This window comes from Malaclemys terrapin, chromosome 1, assembly GCF_027887155.1.
Source record: "Malaclemys terrapin pileata isolate rMalTer1 chromosome 1, rMalTer1.hap1, whole genome shotgun sequence".
NCBI classification, from domain to species: Eukaryota; Metazoa; Chordata; order Testudines; family Emydidae; genus Malaclemys; species Malaclemys terrapin.
This window is the reverse complement of record NC_071505.1, coordinates 65,932,288-65,957,302: the sequence shown is the minus strand read 5'-3', so window position 1 is coordinate 65,957,302 and position 25,015 is coordinate 65,932,288. Positions and strand designations below refer to the sequence as shown.

Genomic DNA, 25,015 nt, shown 5'->3' with positions numbered 1-25,015 from the left:
AAAAGTTAAGCATTAACCCAAAACCGGTTGTACATAGTTGAGATCAACCACCCTGAAATGCCTATTAAAGTACAGAATCTAGGATTTTTTTACATTAGCCACTTTGCTAGTCTTATTTGTATTATCAAATCAGCTCCATGATCTCACGTGCACCAGGACTGTGGTTTTAACTGGGGAGATAATTACACTCTCCGTTTTACTTGTAAATCCCCTGAATTTAATTTTTATGATTTCCATGGAACACTACATACTACCCATAGTTTATTAATGAAATCTATGATCAAAGAACTTGAATTGAATTAAACAGTTCCTACTTTAATACCTCTGCCACTCATGGCTTGCCACATTAACTGAAGAGGAAAAAAATCTTTTTACAAGTTTATTCTTATTTAAATATCCAGTAAATACTGTATATGTAACAATATGAATGACCAACTAGAATCACAAAAACCCACCAATATTTGCTAAACCTTGCTATAATCAAACTACACTGGAATATGGATATCTTAGGACAAACAACCCCAAACCATGCAATTACACTATTAATATTTACATTGCTGATAGATACCAATATTACCAAACTTTCAGAGTCAATAAAGTTATACATGTAAATATGTAATAACTAAAAGGATGCAGAATAGTATTGTAGTTAAGACAAGGTATTAGGAGTTAGAAATCTTAATGACACAGATTTCCTGTGTGATATTTGGTTAAGATCACTTTATCCCATTATTTCCCTATCTATATAAAAATGGGGAATAATATTTACCTAGCTCTCATGGACATTGCGAGACTTAACTCATTAAGTTTATAAAGAATTTTGAGAACCTCAGTGGAAGGTGCTGTACTGTGGAAAGTATTATTATTATTATTATTATTGGAGAAAGTAACATGTGAATCTAGCTAAGAAGAGGGATCTGAACTGGAAGTATCTCCCTATGTTAAAACTCAGCACGGGAATTTTAGAACAATTATATCTTGATTCTAGAAGCAAACTTTGTGAGGTGTACCTGAAAGAAACAATTAAACTCGGGTTTTCTATCTCCAAAAGTGTACATAAAAGTACACAGGTCTTTTTTGAAACTGAGAAAGTAATTTGATCCCCGCCCCACAAAAATAATCTGTTATCAAGGTCATTTTCATGGTCAGAAGACAACTGATTCCCCAGGAAAGCCAATCTGCATAGTACATATAGTGATATTTCAATTACTGAGTAGTTTATAGAAGACCTCTTAAAATTTGTCACCTTGAAGTACAAGTGTACTCAAATTGCTTTACTGCCAATTTTAAACTAGGTTGTTGAAAAACAAAACGTAATCACTGGAGGGAAAAAATAAAGTTTTAACATTCACTTACAGATTTACTGTCATCATTACTTGATGTTGGATCTTTGTAACTGGAGCCTGGTAATGCTGGAAAATCTTCATTGTGTATTGAGAAGTCCTGGGATTGCTCACTTGCTGGTTTTGTTACCATTCCGACTATGATCCAAATGAGAGCAAGTACAATATTAATAACTATTATGAAAACATTTTTCTGCTGCTGCTTTTATGAGCGATTGGTACAGTGCAACAGACTTTAAAAGAACAGGAAATATGAAAAAAAATGAAAGTGTGTTGGTTTACTGGAACCATACGTCAATGACTCAGTTCTCTTATTTAAATTAGATGTAGAAAACTTTGGTACCAAATTAATAACTAGCACAACTGAACTGTTTTTATTGAAGTTACACTAAGAATTAATTATGCCCAATAGTTTTACTATTAACACTGAACATCTTACACAACATCTGAATAAGCAGAAGAACCTTGAGAGGAGTTTTAAAATGATATTAAAGCAATTTGATAAAAAGGATACAGATTTTTTTTTTATTGAAATCGGTTTTCCTTTAAATTCTGAAAATGTTTTCTGAAATTTGGTTAGGCTTATATATTTTAAGTAGACATGCAGGTAATTTGCAATAGAACATCACTATATTATACTTGCCAGTGACTTAAACAGTAGGAAAAATGCAAGTCTACAGATATCAGCTGGCTTCAATGCTCTGACCCTAATTTCAGAAAAGTAGGTCATTCATACTGGAAGATCAGATCCAGGGACTGAAGAGAAGCATTATTTATTGTACCAATTAAAAAAAAAAAAAAAAGGACTCCCGGGGTCAACAACCTCTTGCTCAGACATACAGAAATAATATAGTAACTGGCTGCAAATTACTCCTCAGACCTCTGATGCAGGATAAGTGCAGATAGAAGGAAACCTACAGCTCATTTTTCAGAGGTTCTGGATAGGTGTAGATGAGCTAAAGTGTATCGATAGTTGACAGACATTTTCCAGTGTTCTGAGGTCAAGAAGAGATCAAAGCTCCCTTTTTTTCAATTTAGGAAATTGGTTTACTGAATCCTGTTTCTTCTTTCTTCTGAATAAATGGATTCTGGTATTTATAGACGCAAATACGATCTTTTAGCAAAATTTTGATTGATATTCTAAAGGTAACAGAGCTTTTTCTGTCAGAAATTTGGAGAATGAGTTAAAAAACTTAATACCCTCTTTCCTGTAGTACCCAATGATAATTTATATAACAGCAACTGCCCAAGTGATATGCAGAAGTGATATGCAGGACAAACATATATTAAGGAACAAGAAAAAGTTGTACTTTGAGGCTAAGCTACCCTGATGACTTATACTACAAGTCACATGAGCAAAGATAATTTTTAACTATTCTACAAGTAGTTCTATTGCATAAGATATGTCTATTTAGTACTTTAAACAAAAAAAATCAATAAGCATCAAGTACTGTGATAACTATTAAAAAGTCAATAGGTAGCACAGTATAGGAGGAAACTGTAGCATCTCTGATATGATGTCACAGCTCTTAGCAAATGCTGACTTTTTAATGTTAGTTTATTTTAGAAATAAAATGTATATACAAGGTACGCTACGACAATTTGATTAACAGGCATTTAAAAGACAGGCAATCAATTTGATAGGAAACAAAACAATGAAGCTATTTAAAAATATGCCTATCCAGACTGAAAAAAAAAAAAAAAATGGCCAGTTTTCAATCAAAGGTGAATTTAAACAACTGAGTTATAATGACTTGCAACATGTTTGAAGTCAACTTCCAACTGCAGAGATGTTGGGTAATGTTTTCAAAAGCATCAAGATGACCAGATTGTAAGTGTCTCAGTCACTTTTGAAAATGACGACTTAGGAGCCTAAGTCTTACTGATGGTCAATGGGATCTAGACACTTTTGAAAATGTTACCCACTGTCTCATAACAATGTATTACAAACAGCCATACGCAAATCAGGCAAGTAAACATTTATTTTATTCAACAAAGTTTTCAGAAGTACATTCTTACCATAGGGAGCCCTTCCAGCTAATGGGTTTATTAATGGAGTTGGGTTGCCACTTCCTTCTCTTCTATTTCTGTCTGCTAGTGCTGGAAAATCTGAAAGGTCCAGTCCTGTCACATTTTCACTTCCATCTAAAATGAAAAGCACTCTGTTTTTTAACCACCTTGAATTTTTTACACAGGGACTGCAATACATGAAATCACATTTTTCTTCATCAAACAATAAAAGGATCAAAAATATTTTCTCTTCACGAACATGTACATTCAAACAAACTGATTTCGTTAAAATGTTCAACACACACCACCTCCTGTCACCAAGATGTGATTTCCATGGTTTACAGTGCTAGCAACAGATGATATGCTGAAGAAATAAAATCCCACCACTAAAAGGTAGGAGAACACTTAATTTTCTCTTCAAGTTTCTATCAGTATTCTGTATAAATTTAAAAAAAGAAAAGAAAAGCCTAGATGACAAGGCTAGGCTATAGAGCATTTTTTATTTTTAAAATAGCAACTCAATAATATATGCCAAGAATCATGAATGTGACACTGTACCTGTAAATTACAGGACTGAAGTTATCAGTGGTTCCATAGTGGAAAAGAAAGGATTCACTGACAATAGGGAGCTAGCAAGAGAAGGGCTTGGAGAGGGGAAGTAGTAGTATCAGTGGCAGCGCTGTAGGAGCCCTTTAATCGCTGCTAACGCAGGACAAGGCAGAATAATGAAGCAATTTCAGAAGACACGTAGTAAAACCCAGGGTAAGGCATGAATTCCAATTTGCAACTGGTATCAGAGTATATACAAATTTTGAATTACAGGTTTATAATGCCATCACAGGGTTCTAGTGACTACACAAACCACGTGGGCATTACCCTTTTACTTTATGACATCATCAGTATTTTAAAGATGAAATTATAACCTTGTAGTTATATACAGAAAGCTTAGTATAGCCATACATACCTAAAGTAAAGCATTTTTGTGGATGATACTATATATAGTTTTCTTAATACAAATGAACAGTCTGGAATTCCTAGAAACTGTCACAACCTGGACTACTGATTGAAAAGGATCATTTTTTATATCTGTGTAAGAGGAGTTGGAAATAAGGGAAGATTTCTAAAAATAGTTTTTAAAGAAGTTGTTCACCATAATATTTTCATACTAAACCCCGCCTACAGATTAACAAACATTTAACAGGCTCATCCCTTTGTTGTCCCTGGATCTTTAAATTATTTTTGACATTGAAACTGGCTGTTACAAATGTATGTTTGTATATTAAAAAAAAATCCATGCAAAACAAACTATTTTCAGTGTAATTTAAGTTTTTCTACTTTGTCTTTAAAAGTAATATAAATATTAATTTCTAGTATAATTTCAGAAGTGTTATTTTTATGCCATTTGCTACTACCTACATGTATTTTGTATTTTACATACGATCTTAAACTGAATTACACATTTGTCATATATTAATGTCAGTGTTCCAATTTATGCGCATATTCTTAAGTACTGGGAACAATTCTGTACAAAGTCATTAAGCATAATTACAAAAATTCACAATTAGAGATACAAATATCTTTAACAATTTGGGGTTTTAACCAGCTAACATATATACCTCCTATTATACTTCATACTCTACCTATTTAAAGAAAAAACTCACCTGTTCCATTAAAAATGTTACTTGATAAGGAGTTATTCATTCCAAATGCCTGATTCCTGTTCATTCCAAATCCAGACATACTGTGCACAAAAACAAAAACTTCAGATACAAAAATAAACACTTTCTAACTTCAATTGAGTGAGAGAAGACAGGACAAGAAAGGAAAACGAAGAGACATCATTAACACCTCACTTGAGTTATTACAAGCTAAGAAACCTGCGTTCATCTTCCAAATTCAGTTTTCACCGTTTTATACTTTGCACTTGTCAACTTTGTATAAACAATGGGGCAATTAATCAAGACAATTTTATTATAAATTTCTAATAGAATATTAAGAAAAATGCTAAGACTTAAGGATAACAGAGCCATAGGCATTAAAATAAGTTCATAAGTGAATCATGACAAAGTTGATATATCTATAGATAAATAGAATACAGTAGACACCATCTTGACTTTGCTAAGGTATATGATACAATAAAGTCAAGATGATATTTTGACAAGATAGCATGGACAGATCAAGCCGAGATTAACTCCTAGTTTCTCTCATGCTTTATTAAGAAAAGCAATTAGGCCAACGTCTAAAAAAAGAAAAAGTAAAAAAGGCTATCCCCCTTAACCTTTTGCGTTTACAGTTTCCCATATGTGGGCACACATCAATCAGGGAACTAGACAACTTACTTTGCCTACTAGCAGCCATAATCACCCTAGGTGGGTCAAGAGAAACTGCTTTCAGTTCCCCCAACATAGTTCAAGAGATTGAGTAGGGGAACAATAAGTGCAGAATGACCCTGCTCAGCTTGGCTTCAGCAAGGTGGTGTATTTGGAATACATCAAACCCTTTGACTTCTATCTATCAGCCACTTGAAGAAACAGATTTCTGGCATCTTCTGGAATTCTAAATCAGGTGAGAGCACTGACAAGACAGTCAATCTTGATGTAGTTAGTAAGGGCATGCAATATAGCCTGCTGATATATAGTACTTTTCACACAACGCATCTCAACAAATAAAATCCAGCAATTAAGAGAGTCCTCAGACTAGGGATTTCAGAGAGATACAAGAGGTCAGACAGCAGGAGAAAAAATTGCCCCACAGTTGTTTTTTACCTGTGGGTTATCCAACTTTCTATCAATACATAGTGCTGCCTCTTTAGGAAAACGGAGGTAGTTGATGAGGAGAAAGTTAAATATTCTATACATTTTGAAATAGCCAACACTTTGTTCAAATTGGGGGATATGTTTAGAGAATATTTTATGGAAGTGATTATCAATTATGTGACCGTCAAGAAAATTCATCAAATCTTCATTAAGTTTTTAAGTTTATCCACAATAGTACTGATGTCTGCAAATTCAGTATTAACAGTGGCATTTGTAGTGTAATTTAACGTGTATTTATAGACTTGTATGTATATATTTGCTTTTAAAGTCAAGTGAATAACCCCACACTGGAAATAGCTTCAATAAAAAATAGCAACCTGGTTACTAGTGATCATCTCTTCCTAAATGGGAGAGGGACGCAAGAAGAAAGCATATGATGTATGTACATAAAAGATGAAGGCAATAATTCAAAAGCTACTGCATACTGAGATTTCATCATCTCTGAATTACTGCTGAAAACTAAGAAAAGGGGCATCTCAAATAATGTTAATGAGGCTTTTTTTTTTTTTTTTTTTTATATAAACACTAATTTATTTGCCCCTTTACTTGCTGATATTCATTAGCAAACATGCCGAGGTAGCCTATAGAGCAGGGGTGGGCAAAGTTTTTGGCCCGAGGGCCACATCGGCGTTGCACAACTGTATAGAGGGCTGGGTAGGGAAGGCTGTGCCTCCCCAAACAGCCTGGCCCCCCACCCCCAATCCGCCCCATCCCACTTCCCGCCCCCTGATTGCCCCCCTCAGAACCTCTGACCCATCCAACCCCCACTGCTCCTTGTCCCCTGACTGCCCCCTCCCAGGACCCCCTGCCCCTAACTGCTCCCCCGGGACCCCCCCTCACCCAACCCCCCCCCCCCCGCGCTCCCTGTCCCCTGACTGCCCTGACCCCTATCCACACCCCCACAGGCCCCCCCAGGACTCCCACACGTATCAACCCCCCCATTCTCCGTCCCCTGACTGCCCCCCAACCTCCTCCCCATCCAACTGCTCCCTGTTTCCCATCCCCTGACTGCCAACCCCCCCAGAACCTCCGCCCCCATCCAACCGCTCCCTGTCTATTGACTGCCCTGACCCCTATCCACACCCCCGCCCCCTGACAGGCCCCCCCGGGACTCCCACGCCTATCCAACCCCCCCGTTCCCAGTCCCCTGACCACCCCACCCCGAGAACCTCCACCCCATCCAACCGCCCCCTGCTCCCTGTCCCCTGACTGCCCCCCATGACTCCCTGTCCCTTATCCAACCCCCCCGCTCCCCGCCCCCTTACCATGCTGCTCAGGAGGAGCAATGGGCCAGAGCACTGGTGGTGCGCCGTGCTGAGGCTGCAGGGGAGGAGCCGGGGGCTATCTTTCCTGGCTGGGAGCAAAGGGGCCGGGCCAGATGGTCCCGCGGGCCATAATTTGCCCACCTCTGCTATAGAGTGAGAGGACCAAAAGACCCCTCTCATGCCACAAGGCAGGGATTTGAACTACTGCTGCCAAATCCCTACTGTGGCTGGCTGAGGAGATCAGCAAGATCATCTTTTCTTGAAGTGGATAGGAATTGCACAAACTAAGAGATTAAAAACATTATTTTAAAATTTCTCTCCCTCTCATTCTTTTTTTACATAATGTTGGGTTGGAGAAGGCATATGACTGACATGAGTTAGTTTGCAAACAGTACAGAGAGATTTAAATGAAGAAAAGGTGGGGATTGGGAACACTAACATTGGGTGGACATACTACCATAAGGTGTGGAAAAGCAGTTATAACCAAACTACAGTTATGATTCTTTTAAACTGTCTATATAAACAGAACTTCAAAATCAATATAAACCAAACATATCTTATCTTGCATTGTGTTACTGTTAAGTGATTGATGATTCTGAGACCTATGCCTACAGTGGAAGGAAAGGAACAGAGGCTGTTTGCAAGGAATGCTCAACTCTACAGGAGGGCAAGTCAATGCTTTCCAAATGGTTGCGTGGCTTGCAGCACAGAGGCGCAAAACTCCAAAAGCATGTGAATCTACAGAGGCAATTCTCAAAGAACTATTATATTTTTAATTCTTGCCTTATTTTTTCCAAGTGCATTTAATGTAACTTATAACCAGCACTAAAGTTAAAATGTGCACAAAGAAAACCCCAACTTGCACTTTAAAAACAACTGTTTAAATATGTATTTTTGCAGGAACAGAAGTGAATGACAGTGGCCAGGCAAAATTTAGTTTTAAGGCTTCAATCAAGAGAATCTTATGTACATTTCAAAGCAGACAGTCTCCTGGCAGTAAGAATTCACCACTTCAAACTTTAAAATAATGGATAAAACTAGATTTTTATTTCAGGAATGCTGCTGAACATCCCCATACCTGCATGTATATACCTTGACCAAATCAGTCTTACCTGTTCACAGTAAAAGGTTGTCGAGAGGGTTGCTGCTTTGGCATACATATTATGCTAGGCGAGCTTCTGTTGGGGCTGCCTAACCCTGAACTGCTCATGCTGTTTGTCCTGCTGGGAATTCCAATGCCCTGACCAACCTGGGAGTGGTTCATCATATTCCTAGGATTCATAGGCAATATACCCCTGAAAGAGATAAAACCATCCAAAAAGTTGAACCTATACAATACTGTTCAACTTCAGTATAGAATTGAAATGAATAATCAATTTTTTAGGCTGTCAAGCTAGATTTATGAATAATTTCAATATGGCACATCATTTATTCTAAGCAATTACTTTTCAGTAAATGGTACAGAGTTTTAGGTTTCTTTAGAAAAGTCACATGCTCCTTTATACAATGAGACTAGACAAATCCTTGGTCAGGTCTAGTGTAGAATACTTATAAAAAATATTTGAAGTGAAATAAAAGTCTTATGAGTGTGAAAACACCATATAGCTAAATCAATTGATATATAAAATCTTTTAATATTAGTGCTTCTGTGCTACCCCCTTGATATTCTGAATGCTGTATAACATGCATCTAATTTTAACCAAACATTTACCAAAGCAGTCAAATGATGTCTTGTGTTCACGCAACAGAATTTGCAAGTGAACACTATCCTTACACATACAAACAGTGTATTACAAATATTTTCCTCCACACAGGCAGTGATCCATAATAGGAAATATTTTTCTTTTTTATTAACTATAATGTAAAGTAGTTTAGGTAAAATATGCTTAAACTGCTCTGCAGAAAAAAAGCAATTGCAGAAATATCAGCTACCAATAAATACCTGCTCGGAGATGGAGGTGTATGAAGTGACATTGTTGGTACCCCTGTTGTTGGCGTTACGTGGCTCGGTAACTGAGTGCCTTGTGATAAGCTGCGATTTAACTGAGGGGTATTGTTGCTCATTCCCCTCATTGGAAGGCCTAGTGCACCTATTGAAAAAAAATTCAGAGGGGTGGAAATATGTAGCAATCAGGCAATCACTGTTATCCATCCAGTGTAGAAGGGAACTTAATCTAATTTGACAATCTAAAAAAATATTAGTGTAATGCTGCAAGAAAATGCAGTGAAAAAATTAAGTCCTTATTTACATGATCTAAGCTCAGTTATTTCAAATATGCTGTCTTTTTGTAATTTTCAGAAAAAAAGGCTTTTTATTTGAAAGCTTTTTGTATTTGAAAAGCACTACCAAAATTGCATTTCCATTGATATTTGCATTCTACAGTAAGTGTTATAGGTTTACTTTTGTATCAGTAATTTGCAGGTTTTATGTTCCAACTGGTTTGTTAGACTCAGTACTGAAATATAGCTTTAAAACTGAAGGAACAGTATAAACAAGTGTCTTGACTCTCATTTTGTATTTTGAAAACTTTAATTATATAAGCGATAAGCAAGACTTAATGTTCTTCTTTAAAGTGTCTCACAATCTTGTTTTTAAGAATTTTCTTTTTTGTCATCTGTTGGCATCATGTTTATCTTCTAAAAAGCTACGACAAACAGCTTTTTATATAAGAATTAAAAACAATACATATTTGGCTGAGTCCACACGCATTTCATAAGAGCATTTTAAAAATGAAAGTAGGAAAAAATCAGACTCATTTTTAAAAACACTTAATAATTAAATAGAAAAATATGTATTTGGCAAAGAGTAATAGTTGTAATTGGACCACCCCCTCAACATAAGATAAATGCTATTTTTAGAATGGGCTAATTACACAATTTAGAATTATTTTATACTAAATACAGTACATTTAACTTCATGTAAAATTTCAATTAGAAGATACATTTTCAGAAAGTATAAGCGGATACACACTTGGCCTGTGTTGAAAACACCATTTCAGCTCATGCAAAACAATACAAACTTCTTTAATACAAATATTAATAATTTAGTTTTCAATAGTATGCTTTTTAGAATTGTTTTCCGTCAAGTATAAAGTGCTTCTTCTTGACCATAGAAATTCAGTATCTGTAATTAACTTAAGTCTAATGTTCTGAAATAAGAGAAAAGTGAGATTTTAACTGTCCACTAATATAATAAAAATCATTGTGAATGCCATACTACGTGTTCAATATTATTGTGTTCAACACAAATGATTCACCATAAGAGTGTGGGTGTATACAGCAAATAAAGAAAGCATTTCAGCATAAAAGACAAATAAAAATGGAAATTCACATTATTTAAAACAATTATGACAAAAAAATACTCTGAAGAAATGCTTTTGTTTTCTGAGGACATTTTCAAAATGTTGTGTATGTCTTTCTTCTGATTCACAAATCAATTTTTCTATTTAAATTTGAAAAAAAATTCAGGATTATGTCCAGATACAATAAAAAGGAAATTTCATGTAATATACATCAGGAAACAAAACTAGCATACATAACAGTGCAGCTAAAAAAATATTCCTTATAACTGGTCCATTGGTTTGGCAGCAGGGTGGTAAAGTAGATCTCTAAGGAAGTGATTTAGAAATTGACCTCACAGTGCAAAACATAGGAAGCATTCTCTGGGGAAAGTGAGAGAGAGAGAGAGAGAGAAAAATAGATTTCAGCTGGCCTGCACAGTGAATATTCGAACTCTCCGCAGTTGCCAACTATAGAATATTTTTTTATATCTGAATATATGTAAACAGATGGAGTTTGATCCTTCAAGTCTCATTGTAAATTTGTGGATGGACGGCTGAAATCTATTTTTCTCTCTCTTTCACTTTCCCTTGTTATTACTTCTAATAGGCAATGACTTCGGTTGACCATTGGAGAAGAAAGTAAAAAGCTAATTTTGTGCCTGGAAATTGGGTTTCTTTAACTCAGATTTACAATAATCTGGATCTGGTCACCCCTTTCCAGAATGAGACACATACATAGATGGATAATGAAGCAGATGCCACTACTCCAATTCTAGGTATGTTGGCATTATCAATTTTGATTCTTCCAAACAACATTTTAATGGTTAAACATCATCTAGTCCCAAGCATGGCATTCCAGACTTCAGGAAGAAACAGAAGACTGTTCTAATATGACCTTCTAGTTTCTACTTTAAGCATGATTTCACTTAAGCTAGATTGCACTTTAGGCATCACAGCCAGAACTGATCGAAATATTAGGTTGTTAAAAAAAATGTATTAGATCATCTGGGTGACTTAGGGTACGTCTATACTTACCTCCGGGTCTGGTGCTAAGCAATCGATCTTCTGGGATCGATTTATCGCGTCTTGTCTAGACGTAATAAATCGATCCCGGAAGTGCTCGCCGTCGACGCTGGTACTCCTGCTCCGCGAGAGGAGTACGCGGAGACGACGGGGGAGCCTGCCTGCCGCATGTGGACCCGTGGTAAGTTCGAACTAAGATACTTCGACTTCAGCTACGTTATTCACGTAGCTGAAGTTGCGTATCTTAGTTCGAAGTGGGGGGTTAGTGTGGACCAGCCCTCAATGGGCCTAAGGAATACAATTGCAATGGATAAAAAGGTACAAAAATAGCTACAGCCCTAAGCTATAAAGATAGTGGAGGGTAAAAGAGGCTCAACAATGCCAGATTAAGGCCCCAAAAATGAGCATAAAGCTTCCCTCTCAGATTTCCTAGAAATGGATTTAAAGAAAATTCATCATTGGAATGAATGTACCAGTAGGTCTAACACTGTTACTCGTCAACAGTCTAAGGGACAACCACTCTCACTATTAAGAGCCTGAATGTTATTCAAAGGAAAATTAAATACTGTATCAGAAAGATTGCATCTTCTAAGAGACAATACTCTTGCTCTGTCCAGCTAAAAAAGTCACTTACTAAAATACCCTAGAAGATACTTTACATACAGTGTCTGCGACAATGGTAACTTGCTAGAAAATTCCAATCAAGTCTAATCAGGAGGTGGTAAAATACTTAAAATCCTTCTGTAGAGCACACAACTAGTCTTTCTGCACCTGCTAATTTAAACTTTTAACAGCTGCAGGATAAAAAGGAAGAAATGGAGGGTGGGAAAATAACTATTAACTGCGAATATTTTCCCCAGCTTTACTACCTCACATATTACAGACCGAATTAAGAATGACCAACTTTTAGAAGTGAATCAATTTGCCTTTTGTGGGTATACAATACCACATTACAGATCAAGCTGTTCACTTGATTCTGTATCTATTCTTCAGAAAACTAGGTGTATTTTGGCCCATTGTTTTAGTTTTCTTTTTAAAAGTCATGGCTAAGCCACAGATATTCTTTATACTGTGTTTAACTATAGAATATTTTAGGTGATATTTATTTAGCAACTGTAGAGCATCAAATCATGGCAAATGCATAAAAACCTACTAACCCAGATCTAAAATGTATCTTGCACAGGTCACGCATAAAAAGACATGCAACCTCTCCTATGTAATTAACAGAAAAAACGATATGCATATTCTCCCTCAAGATGTAAAAATGAACATGCATACATCATAAAAGAAGCATATCAGTAATAAACAGAGTACTTACTTTGTTGCCCGTATAAACTTGCCCCAAATTGAGACAGCTGACCTGATGTTGATGGTGATGCCAGCATCTATATTAAAACAACCAAACAAAAGAGTTGTTACCAAAAGGACAAAGAAAGATAGATACTTCATTGCTCTAAAAAATGATACCTAAAGTTTGTAATACACCTCTACCCCGATATAACGTGACCCGATATAACACGAATTCTGATATAACACGGTAAAGCAGTGCTCCAGGGGGGTGGGGCTGCGCACTCTGCTGGATCAAAGCAAGTTCGATATAACACAGTTTCACCTATAATGCAGTAAGATTTTTTGGCTCCTGAGGACAGTGTTATATCAGGGTAGAGGTGTATCACATACTGATGTTAATATCAAACTTTACTTTCAATGGTCTCAAACATCCCACTCAGTTACTTATGGAACAATAAATAGGGACCTGCGCCAGGAATGCTGCAGACAACGCCTGCGCTCTCGTGGAGTGCGCCATAAGCGGAGGGGCTGGAATTTTAGCCAGGTTGTAGCATGTTCTGATACAGGACATGATCCATGATGAAATGCACTGGGATGAGATTGGGAGCCCCTTCATCCTTTCTGCGATTGCAATAAAGAGCTGTGGTGACTTAAAAAATGGCTTTGTACGCTCAATGCAGAATGCTAGGGCATGCCTTACGTCCAGGAAATGGAACATGTGCTCTCTGTTACTGGCACGAGGCTTAGAGAAGAACATAGGTAAAAATGTGTCTTGGTTCACATGAAACTAGGAGACTACTTTTGGCAGAAACACAGGGTGAGGGCGTTGCTGCACTTTATCTTTATAAAAGACCGTGTAGGGTGTGATGAGTGTCGGGCACACAGGAAGGGCTATACTGATCTGTCCACTGAGAGGTTCAACAACATGGTGAACCAGTGCTGGCGGGGCCATGCTGGTGCTATGAGGTTCAAGGAAACCACATCCCGACAAGTCTTGAGGAGGACTTTGTGTATGAGAGGGAAGGGCGAGAACGCGTACAGCAGGTGACTCATCCATGAAAGGTGAAAGAGGTCCGCGATGGAGTCTGGGCTGTGGGTTCAGGAAAGAGCAGAACCGCTGGCACTTCCTCTTGTTCCGCATCACAAACAGGTCTATGTGGGGAAAGCCCCACCTCTGGAAAATCGAGTGTGCGATGTCCGGCCTGAGGGACCATTTGTGACTGAAGTGAGCGGCTGAGGCAATTGGCTAGCTCATTTTGCGCTCCCAGAAGGTGTGACGCCTCTAGGTGTATTGAGTGGGCGATGCAAAAGTCCCACAGCTAACGGGCTTCCGGCACAGGGGAGAGGAGTGAGCACCACCCTGTTTGTTTATATAGAACATCGCTGCAGTGTTGTCCGTCAGCACAAACACACATGCGCCCTGAAGGCGAGCCTGGAATGTTTGGCATACCAGACGAACCGCCCTCAGCTCCCTTACGTTGATATGCAGCAATAGTTCTGTGTGGGACCATAGGCCTTGGGTTCTGATATTGCCCAGGTGCGCTCCCCAACCGAGCGCTGAGGCGTCCGTGACTAGTGATAGCGTAGGTTGGGGTTTGGCAAAGGGTACTCCCACACAGACCACTTGTGGCTGCAGCCACCAGTGGAGAGACTCAAGAATGCGAGGGGTAAGGGTAACTATCATATGCAGTGGGTCCCTGCCCGGCCTGTGCACCCGCGCTAACCACGCCTGGAGGAGCCGAAGGCATAACCTGGCGTGCCGGACCACGTCTGTGCAGGCCGCCATATCCCCCAACAGTTTCATGCAATTTCCGGCCGTGGTTATGGTGAATCGGCTAAGGTTTTCGATAATGTCCATGAGTGCTTGGAAGCACAGCTCAGGCAGGAATGTCCCGGCCTGCCTGGAGTCCCAGAGAGCCCCTATTAATTCTATTCTCTGCGTCAGGGCTAGTGTGGATTTGGGCACATTCATTATGAGGCCTGGCCTGTAGAATGTGGCCTGGGCCAAAGACACATGCTCTGCAGCCTGTGCTTGTGACTCATCCTCGATGAGCCAGTTGTCCAGGTACGGGAACACTTGCACCTGACGTTTGCAGAGGAAGGCTGTCACGACCACCATACACTTGGTGAATACCCAGGGGGCCATCGAGAGCCCGTATGGGAGCACCCTGAACTGGTAGTACTGGCCACTGACCACGAAGTGAAGGAAATGTCTTTGGGCCGGGATAATGGATACATCTTTCAAGTCGAGGGCAGCGTAAGAGTCCCTCAGATCTAGGGAAGGAATGATGGCAGCCAGAGAGATCATGCAAAACTTCACTTTCCTTATGAATGTGTTGAGGTCTCTGAGATCCAGGATAAGTCGGAGCCAAACCTTTGGCCTTGGGGATGAGAAAATAGCCAGAGTAGAACCCCTTTCCCCCTGAACTCCTGAGGAACCTCTTCTATTACCCCTAGAGCAAGGAGCAATTGCACCTCCTGCAAAAGGAGCTGTTCGTGAGAAGGGTCCCTGAAAAGGGACAGGGAAGGGAACAAAATTGGATAGAATATTCCACCCCTACTGTGCTCAGGACCCAGCAATCTGACGTAATTTGGGCCACCTGCTAAGAAGGTCCTGGTGTCCATCGCTGGAAGGGTGGTGGTGGTGCCCGCCACCACCTCATCTGGTGAGGAGGAGGAGACGACCTGTGGGACAGGGTCTTCCTGCCCTTCTGCCTCTCTGGAGGCTGTGTCAGGTACCTCACAGCCTCCCGTGACTGGAGGCAGCTCCAGTGTCACTGATGGCGCTGGTTCAGGTGCTGTGCCCGAGCGTGACAGCCCAGAGTCCCTATCTCGTGTAGGGTCCTCAGGAGTCCTGGGGGTGCGTCGAGCCAGCGACGATGGGGGAGGTGGTGGTGGTGCAGGGGGGCGGGGGAAGACAAGAGTGCGGATGCCACCGATGCCGGCCTGGAGCCCTGATCCTGATGGTAGGCCCAAGGAGTACAGAAGGGCTGTTGTAAAGGCCATGCCACTGGGGTAGCCAAGCAACCGCTGGTGCCAAAGAGTCCACTGGTCTGCGGTGCTGGGAGCGGAACTGGCTGCGTCGAGAGACAGAAGACTCAGCACCTGACTTGGATGAGTAGTCTGTGCCTGATCACAGGGGGCAGAGCCCGACAGTGCCGGGGAGCGATACCAAGGTGATGGTGAGTGGCGCCGTAACATCGTGGGCTTGCCGCGATGATGAACCAGGGGCGATGACGCCATCAGTGCCGCAAAGGGTGCCGTCGCCATATGCAGTGCCAGGATAGATGCTGCAGCCAGTGCCGCTGACAGTGCCTGGGCTAGCGGTGCCGGAGCTTGCACCTGTGGGGCCAGGGACTGCGCCATCATGGCAATGAGGTCCCACGCTGCCTCATAGGTATCCAGCATGGAGGGGAAGTCAAGCTCTTCCTCCAGATCCTCCTGAGTCAGGTAGCCCATCAGCACTGGACTTGACGGGCCTCCTGTTGGGGCCAGAGTCAATGGTGCCGGGTCTTGAGGTCCAGACCGTGGGTGTCCTGCCGGAGGATGCATCCTGCTGGAATCCCCTCACGGCTTCTTGTCAGGGGAACGACCCCATCTGGCTTCTTTTTCTTATGCGGCACCGAAGGGTAACAGCGCCGATGCTCCTTGGAGGAGTCCTTTTTTGGTGCCAGGACATCCCGCATCCATTTCCGGTGCCGCCTGGGGGCGGAGAGCCGAGTCCATTAGGAGGAGCTTCAAAATGATAGTCCCGCTCTCTCTCAGTCCTGGGTCTAAAGCTCCTGTGAATTTGGGCACTCTGTCTGATGGCCTCTTCCTAGGGACTTGAGACAAGCAGCGTGTGGATCACCTGTGGCATAGGTTTCGCACACCTCTCACATGCCTTAAACCCCTGCAACTGAGGCATGCCCCACTGCCTGGGGAAACTAGGGCGGGGGGAAAGCCCCCCCAAAGTAAGCCCAACTAACTACAAACTACTATTTAAACTAATAACTATTTACAACTAAGAAAAGGGAACCACTAAGTAGGCACTTGCGAATGCAAGAGACTGAGCTGCTCCAATGACCGTCACTGGTGGTAACAAGGAACTGAGCAAGCGGCGGGTCGGCAGGGACCTATATACACCGCCATGAAGGCGCCACTCCAGGGGTCTCCACAGCCGACCTGACAGGTACCGCTAGGAGAAAATCCTTCCGACAATCGTGCATGCGGCACACTCACACCTATTGGATTGCACATGAGCAATCACTCGAAGAAGTAGTTTAAGTTCTTTAACATGAAGGATTGCTTAGCCCCAAGCCTTCATTACCCCAAACAATGGAATATAAGATTATTACTACTAAATACTTTGTTGTAAACTACTCATCCCTGTAAAGGTACATGCAAGAAACAAGCCTCAATGACCCCATCCAAGATAAATTAGCTGGTTTTTGTCATATGCATTTTCTTCTTTGGAAAGTTAGTAAACTGGATGGAGAGTATACACTACCCTAGCTTTTATTATTTCCTTCTCTTTGTGTTTTCCTTGTGGTAACTGAGAACTCATCTGCTTCTAGCTGATCTCGGAGTCAGGGACTATTTGATCTGGATTCAATATGGACGGCAAATCATTTATTACTTAAATCATTCATAATTCACTGAGAGAAAAGTAGGAGAATTTTCTGGTAATAAGGATGCCTTGGAAACAACAATTCAGAGTTGATAATACAGAAAAAAAAAAAAGTGTCTCAATCTACTATTACTGTGATTTCAACAATGTTTAAAGTCCAACATAGCATACAAACAATTCACATACTCTTTGTGGTTTTGAAAGGGTATATATGAAGAAAAATGAGGAGGAGTCCGGTGGCACCTTGAAGACTAACAGATTTATTTGGGCATAAGCTTTTGTGGGTAAAAAAAAACCCCTACTGCCCCTCCTCTAACTTGTGCTACATTGATGACATCTTCATCATATGGACCCATGGGAAGGAGGCTCTTGAAGAATTCCACCTGGATTTCAACAATTTCCACCCCACCATCAACCTCAGCCTGGATCAGTCCACACAAGAGATCCACTTCCTGGACACTACAGTGCAAATAAGTGATGGTCACAAACACCTACACTGGAAACCTATTGACAGCTTACTTACCTACATCCCTCCAGCTTCCATCCAGGACACATCACATGATCCATTGTTTACAGCCAAGCCATTTGCTCCAGTCCCTCAGACAGAGACAAACACCTACAAGATCTTTATCAAGCATTCTTAAAACTGCTATACCCACCTGGGGAAGTGAGGAAACAGACTGACAGAGTGAGATGGGTACGCAGAAGTCACCTATTTCAGGACAGGCCTGAAAATAACAGAACGCCACTGGCCATCATGTACAGCCCCCAGCTAAAACCTCTCCAGCACATCATCAACGATCCACAACCTATCCTGGAAAACGATCCCTCACTCTCAAAGACCTTGGGAGGCAGGCCAGTCCTTGCTTACATACAGCCCCGCAACCTGAAGCAAATACTCACCAGCAACTACAAACCACACCACAGAAATACTAACCCAGGAACCAATCCCTGTAACAAACCCCGTTGCCTACTCTGTCCCCATATCTACTCTAGTGACACCATCAGAGGACCCAGCCACATTAGCCACACCATCAGGGGCTCATTCACCCGCACATACAAAAACCTGCAGGAGAACACTTCAATCTCCCTGGACATTCAGTAACAGATTTAAAAGTAGCCATCCTTCAACAAAAAAACCTTCAAAAACAGATTTCAAAGAGAAGCCGCAGAGCAACAATTCATTTACAAACTTAACACCATTAATTTGGGCTTGAATAGGGCCTGGGAGTAGGTGGCTTACTACAAAAGCAATTTTCCCTCTCTTGGTATTGACACCTCCTCATCAATTATTGGGAGTGGACCACATCAACCCTGACTGAATTGGCCTTTTCACTACTGGTTCTCCACTTGTAAGGTAACCCCCTTCTCTTCATGTGCCAGTATATATTTATGCCTGTATCTGTAATTTTCACACCATGCATCTGAAGAAGTGGGTTTTTTTACCCACGAAAGCTTATGCCCAAATAAATCTGTTAGTCTTTAAGGTGCCACCGGACTCCTCATTGTTTTTGTGGATACAGACTAACACGGCTACCCCTCATATATGGAGAGAATCTCAAAAAGATATCAGATGTTTTGCTGGAGCAACAGGGCTCTAGTGACTACAGTATTACTTACGCTCATTGCAAGTAGCACTGGATTAACTCAAATGATCCTACTAGAATTGAAACTCTGGCCTCCTAAAACAAAGAGACTGGAAGGACTTCTGGTATCCTGGATACCCAAGGAGAAAATTTTCCTAGATTATGTACCAGTGATGCTTTAAAAGAGAAAGAGTTTTGTCTGTGCAAATACTGTTATGTTGGACAAGTTTCTTTCATCTGTCTATTACTGACCCGCTGAGAAGAATGTAAACAATAAATTTTATTAGAAATTCTGAAGTGATGGCTTTTGATAGTGTGAGAAACAGATAGGATCTTGGTACATCTGCATGGTAGAGAGAACTTCGATAGTGTGGCATTTTTGACCAAACTATGCATGAAGTAGAAATGGGACAATGAGAGTGTGGCCGTGAAGATGGTATTAAGTCATGTTTGTGACTCCTTTATTCTTGGGTCAGCCAGGGCCTTGCCTAGGCCCCATACATAAGTTAAAGCAGTCCTAACTACTTGTGGCCATGAAGGACTGGTTTCAGTAGCTAAGAACAGCTGGAGCACAGAGATGGTCTGATTACACCACACCACCTTTCCATCATCCCTACTTCTTATGCTAGAGGATGTGGTAATGAGTGGCGTAGATCTCTACACCACTCAGGTATTTATATACAGTACTGGAGAAACATACTGTGATCAGAGCCAATTAATTTAAAGCCCCTTTGCACTACTGAACAGGCATAATAATGCCATAGCACAATAAAGAATCAAGCACTGTATTTCTAATGTAGATGTCAAGTCTCAGTCCTAGCGAATACAATCCTTTACTTGTCTACAGTGATTTAATTTTGAACTGTTTATGTACCTACATTAATGACCATTTTCTTCTTTTCTTGTTGTGTGGGCACTGTTTTTAGATGTTGGCTTTTAATGTGGTTTAAGTATAATGAAAACTGGGTGGTAACCACTTGCAAATGTTAAAATTTAATGACAGCCACTATATATGATGGTCAGGAGATTATAGCAATTTATAAAAAAACAGTAGGATTCAATTAAAGATTGGTTAATATGGCATCCTAAGTATGTACTATTAGGAAATACAAGAGGCTTAATACTCTGTAATTTACCTACATTTCAGGTAAGCTGGAAAGGCACACGATGTCATTTATTATTTTATCATGAAGGGTGCATTGGCTATCTAATGTATTTGATTTTGTTGTTAAACTCACTTGCATTTTACAGCAATATTTAACCTTAGGCTGAAGGATTATCATCCATATTATAGTAACAGCTTGAGACCCCAATCAGGAAGCTATTGTTCCAGGCGCTACGTTTAATAATAATAATAATAAAAAAAAAAAAGGCAGCGAAGAATAGGCAACAGTACAGCCAACCTGATTATGGTCATGGACTGCTTTGTAGAATGCCTTGGAATAATTCAGAGAAAATAAAAGATTACAAATAAACCTAATTCTCTCTCATATACATAGGCGTTCACTGGTCTGCATACTGTGGGTGACTGGAAAAGTGGGTTACTGAACTAATGGAAGAGCCAATTCCTAGGAAAAATATCAAATACAAGGTAACTTTTTTCCTACAGCAATTGACAAAAATAGAGACAGTTGACCTAATTTGCATACTTTAATTTTCTCGTTTGCAAAATTTAAAATAAAAGGCAACAGGACCAAAGACTGCAACAACTGAGGTGAGAAAGTCAATCTTGTATTACTTGGGTAAAGAATTGGAAATCTTAAGTGGCCACAATGCAAGTCTTATCACACAGAACTCTTATCACCCTAAAAAACAGTTGTGAGGTCCAACCACACTCCTCACTGATTCTAGACTTAGATATAAGAAGGAACTGCAATGAACAAATTCTAACAAGAAACAACTGACTAGGTGACTGAACTGGTTTCTATTATATATGCCTTCATTACCTCCAGATTGGTTTATTGCAATGTAATTTATCTAGGCTTAATAACATCAGCCCTGAAAAAGTTGCATGTAAATTCATTTGAAGTTCCTCAGAAGTTTGTGAAATAATCATGCTCTATAGCTCCCTGAGCAAAGCTGAAGCTGTTTTCCGAGATGGAAGGAATGGGCAGGTCTACACTATCAGTTAAGTTGATCTAACTTGCATTGCTGGGGGGGTGAGTTTCACACCCCTGAGCGACAAAAGTTGTGTGTGGTCCACACCGGCACTATGTTGGCAGGAGACGCTCTCCCAGCCACATAGCTTAGCTTCTCTCCCAGGTGGAATAATTATGCACATCTTCACCAGATGTAGCATTGTAATGTAGACTTGCCCAGTGTAAACTATGATCAATGAAGTGCTGCATCAGTCCAGTACAGTGAACCTAAACTCAAAGGAAGAAGTAGGAAAAAAAAGAGCCTAAACTGCCACAAATCTGGTAGAACGAGCAAATTTAAATCCACAAATATCATCCAGACCAGTAGATATCTAAACATATGAGAAAGGTTGATAATTATCTTCTTAGTCACCAAAGAGGACAATCATGTGTTACTTTGTTTCTGTTACTATGGGTATGTCTACACTATGGCAATTGCGGCCACACTAACCCTAATTTGAAATGGCAACGTCGATTTTGGCGCTACTCCCCTCGTTGGGGAGGAGTACAGAAATCGATTTTAAGAGCCCTTTATGTCGAAGTAAATGGCTTCGTTGTGTGGACGGGTGCAGGGTTAATTCAATTTAACACTGCTAAATTCGAACTAAATTCATAGTGTAGACCAGATCTTATACAGCACAACAGGTACTATTAGAATGACATGAGTAGATGAATCACAGTTTTAAAGGGAGACAGCACTATGTTAACCATTTAATAAAATTAGAAGTTAAGCAAATAAATAATTAACACAAAAACTAGATCTATCATATTCTTCTGGTTTAATCTTTCATTTTCTTAATAATTCTCCTTTTGTCTTAAATGTAATTTAAAATAGACCACTGCAAAATTTTCCCCAAAATTAGGTTTTCTAACAAGCATTTACAAAATGTAAGACCAATAAAAGCATTTCTCTAAATTATTAAAATTCCAATGATGAGTTTAAAATAAACATTTACAGTAAAGTATTTGCAATATTCAAAATATTTATAAGTATTGAGATTCTGAAGTGAAAATAACTATCGACTTCATTGTTTAACTTGAGGAAATGTAAGAAATAAACTGCCTAAATAGTGAAAACACAAACTGATTTTTATAATTCTTTCAGTTTTAAAGTGTAAATGATATCATTAACAAGTGTTATTTTTTTAAAAAAGTTTAGCATCTCTTTAAAACTCATATACAATACTAAGGTATACAATACGAGTTATTAATCAGACAAGAGATTACTGGGAAAGTTGTAATTTGGTATTATGGAAGATGCCATGAGTGATTAAGACTAAGCTGATAAAACAGACATTTTAATCAGATTAAGAGACTGGCTGCACTTCATTAATAGATGAATACTGTAGGTGAAAGAATGAACACTAACAAATAAATACATTTCTAACACAATGTAATACATTCACTATACACTCAATGAGCCAATTTATAATACAGGAGCATGGAAGAGGAGCATGATTGCATGCATGCAATGGAGTTTGGTCCAAAGAACCACTTGAAATTTTAAGACTCATTTGCATTCACCAATTATCTTATACTGTTGGTTTAAAAATAGGTGTACTAGACATAGCTATGTAGTAAACAATAGAAACAATTTTGTGGTATACTGAAAGACTTGCATAATGACTTAACTCTCTTGTAACTAGGCTTGGCAGAATTCAATTTTTATCTTTATGATTTCAACAGATATACTGAAGTTTCTATTAACCTTTTTTAGATTTTTATCGAGTAGATGTTCACACATGTGCTGAACTATGGGTTAAGCTTTTTTCTTCTATTTTTATCCATTTAAAGTTTCACAATTGTGGGAAATTATTGGGGCAGGAGGGAGTTAGACAATAATTATTTAATGACAGCAGACATTTGAAATTCAAAAAGTTAAAGTTTTAAAACCATTGAAACACAAATTGTCAACATCACGTCAAAATATACAAAGTAAATATCCTTAAATCAAACTCTGAAGTTCTCAAGCAGCATTTTTCTTAATTTGCCTATCTGTATATTTCTATTATAACGGATAGAAAGATTTTTTCATTGATTTATGTGTTTACAGTGCAAGACCTTTACTGATAAAAATCTAATCCTTCCAAGCCTACTTATAGCCTATGTTAACAAAAATTCTTAATCAGTAGTTTGCAGATAGAAAAATCAGTTTCTCGTGGTAGAAATAGCTCTCTATTTCCTTTACTACATACATTCCAGTTTGTTTAAAAAAAAAAAAAAAATTACCTGTAATTTCTTAAAATGTGATTCAGAGATGCATTTTACTTCCTCCCTCTCTGCAAACTGAAGGACAATATAAAGTACAAACATGAATATCTGTTTTCCTCTCTAGCCAAGTAACACTGGTTTATGTTTACATGCCCAAATTAGATAAAAGTCAAAAGCAGATACCTTATAGGTTATAAATATAGGTAAAACCGTATAAATTCCAAACACTTGGCTCTCCCATCATGCAGTGTAAATTTATTATGAAAACAAATTTTTAAGTTGTAGCAACTGTTCGATAAACATACTATAATTGTTACAATGTTGCCACATGTTTAACATTATACAATGTATGCTTATATTTGGTCAAGACAGTTAAGTCCAAAGCAGACTGCGGAGAATTACGAAAGGATCTCACAAAACTGGGTGACTGGGCAACAATACAGCAGATGAAATTCAGTGTTGATAAATGCAAAGTAATGCACATTGGAAAACATAATCCCAACTATACATACAAAATGATGGGGTCTAAACTAGCTGTTACCAGTGAAAGAGATCTTGGAGTCATTGTGGATAGTTCTCTGATAACATCCACTCAATGTTCAGCGGTAGTCAAAAAAGGTAACAATGTTAGGAACCATGAGGAAAGGGATAGATAAGATGACAGAAAATATCATAATGCCTCTATATAAACCCATGGTATGCCCATATCTTCAATATTGCATGCAGATCTGGTCGTCCAATCTCAAAAAATATATATTGGGATTGGAAAAGGTACAGAGAGGACAACAAAAAATGATTATGGGTATAGAACAGCTTCCATATAAGGAGAGATTAAAAAGATTGGGACTTTTCAGAGATGATTAAGGGGGGCATGGGGTCTGATAGAGGTCTATAAAATCTTGACTGGTATAGAGAAAGTGAATAAGGAAATGTTATTTACTTCTTCACATAACACAAGAAACTAGGGGCTGCCCAATGAAATTTAACAGGCAGCAAATTTAAAAACAAACAAAAGGAAGTACTTCTTCACACAACACACAGTCAACCTGTGGAACTCCTTGCCAGGGGATGCTGTGAAGGCCAAAACCAGAACAGGATTTAAAAAAGAACCAGGTAAGTTCCTGGCAGATAGGTCCATCAATGGCTATTAGTCAGGATGGACAGAGATGCAGTACCATGCTCTGAGGCCACGGCTACACTGGCGCTTTAGAGTGCTGCAACTTTCTTGCTCAGGGGTGTAAAAAAAACACCATCCTGAACGCAGCAAGTTACAACGCTGTAAAGCACCAGTGTGAGATGTGCTCCCAGTGCTGTAAGCTAATCCCCTGCAGCTCTCTCCCAGCGCTGGTGCGTGACCACACTCGCACTTCAAAGCGCTGCCGCGGGAGCGCTCCCGCAGCAGCGCTTCGAAGTTTTGAGTGTAGCCATGGCCTGAGCATCCCT

General features: G+C 39.6%; 1 protein-coding gene across 3 annotated transcripts in view; it reads right to left on the bottom strand.

Moving 5' to 3' along the window:
* The window catches only part of CNOT2 (CCR4-NOT transcription complex subunit 2), a 122,321-nt gene that overhangs the window by 22,071 nt on the left and 75,235 nt on the right, over nucleotides 1–25,015 (bottom strand). For 2 of the 3 annotated variants that reach the window (XM_054026360.1, XM_054026350.1), the window contains 7 exons: nucleotides 23,591–23,647; nucleotides 13,057–13,123; nucleotides 9,377–9,524; nucleotides 8,547–8,729; nucleotides 5,015–5,094; nucleotides 3,363–3,488; nucleotides 1,357–1,481 (listed from right to left, as the gene is read on the bottom strand). In XM_054026360.1, the coding sequence (XP_053882335.1) occupies nucleotides 1,357–1,481; nucleotides 3,363–3,488; nucleotides 5,015–5,094; nucleotides 8,547–8,729; nucleotides 9,377–9,524; nucleotides 13,057–13,123; nucleotides 23,591–23,647 (786 nt within the window). The remainder of the gene's footprint in view (nucleotides 1–1,356; nucleotides 1,482–3,362; nucleotides 3,489–5,014; nucleotides 5,095–8,546; nucleotides 8,730–9,376; nucleotides 9,525–13,056; nucleotides 13,124–23,590; nucleotides 23,648–25,015) is intronic. The other variant, XM_054026369.1, reaches the window with a different exon arrangement.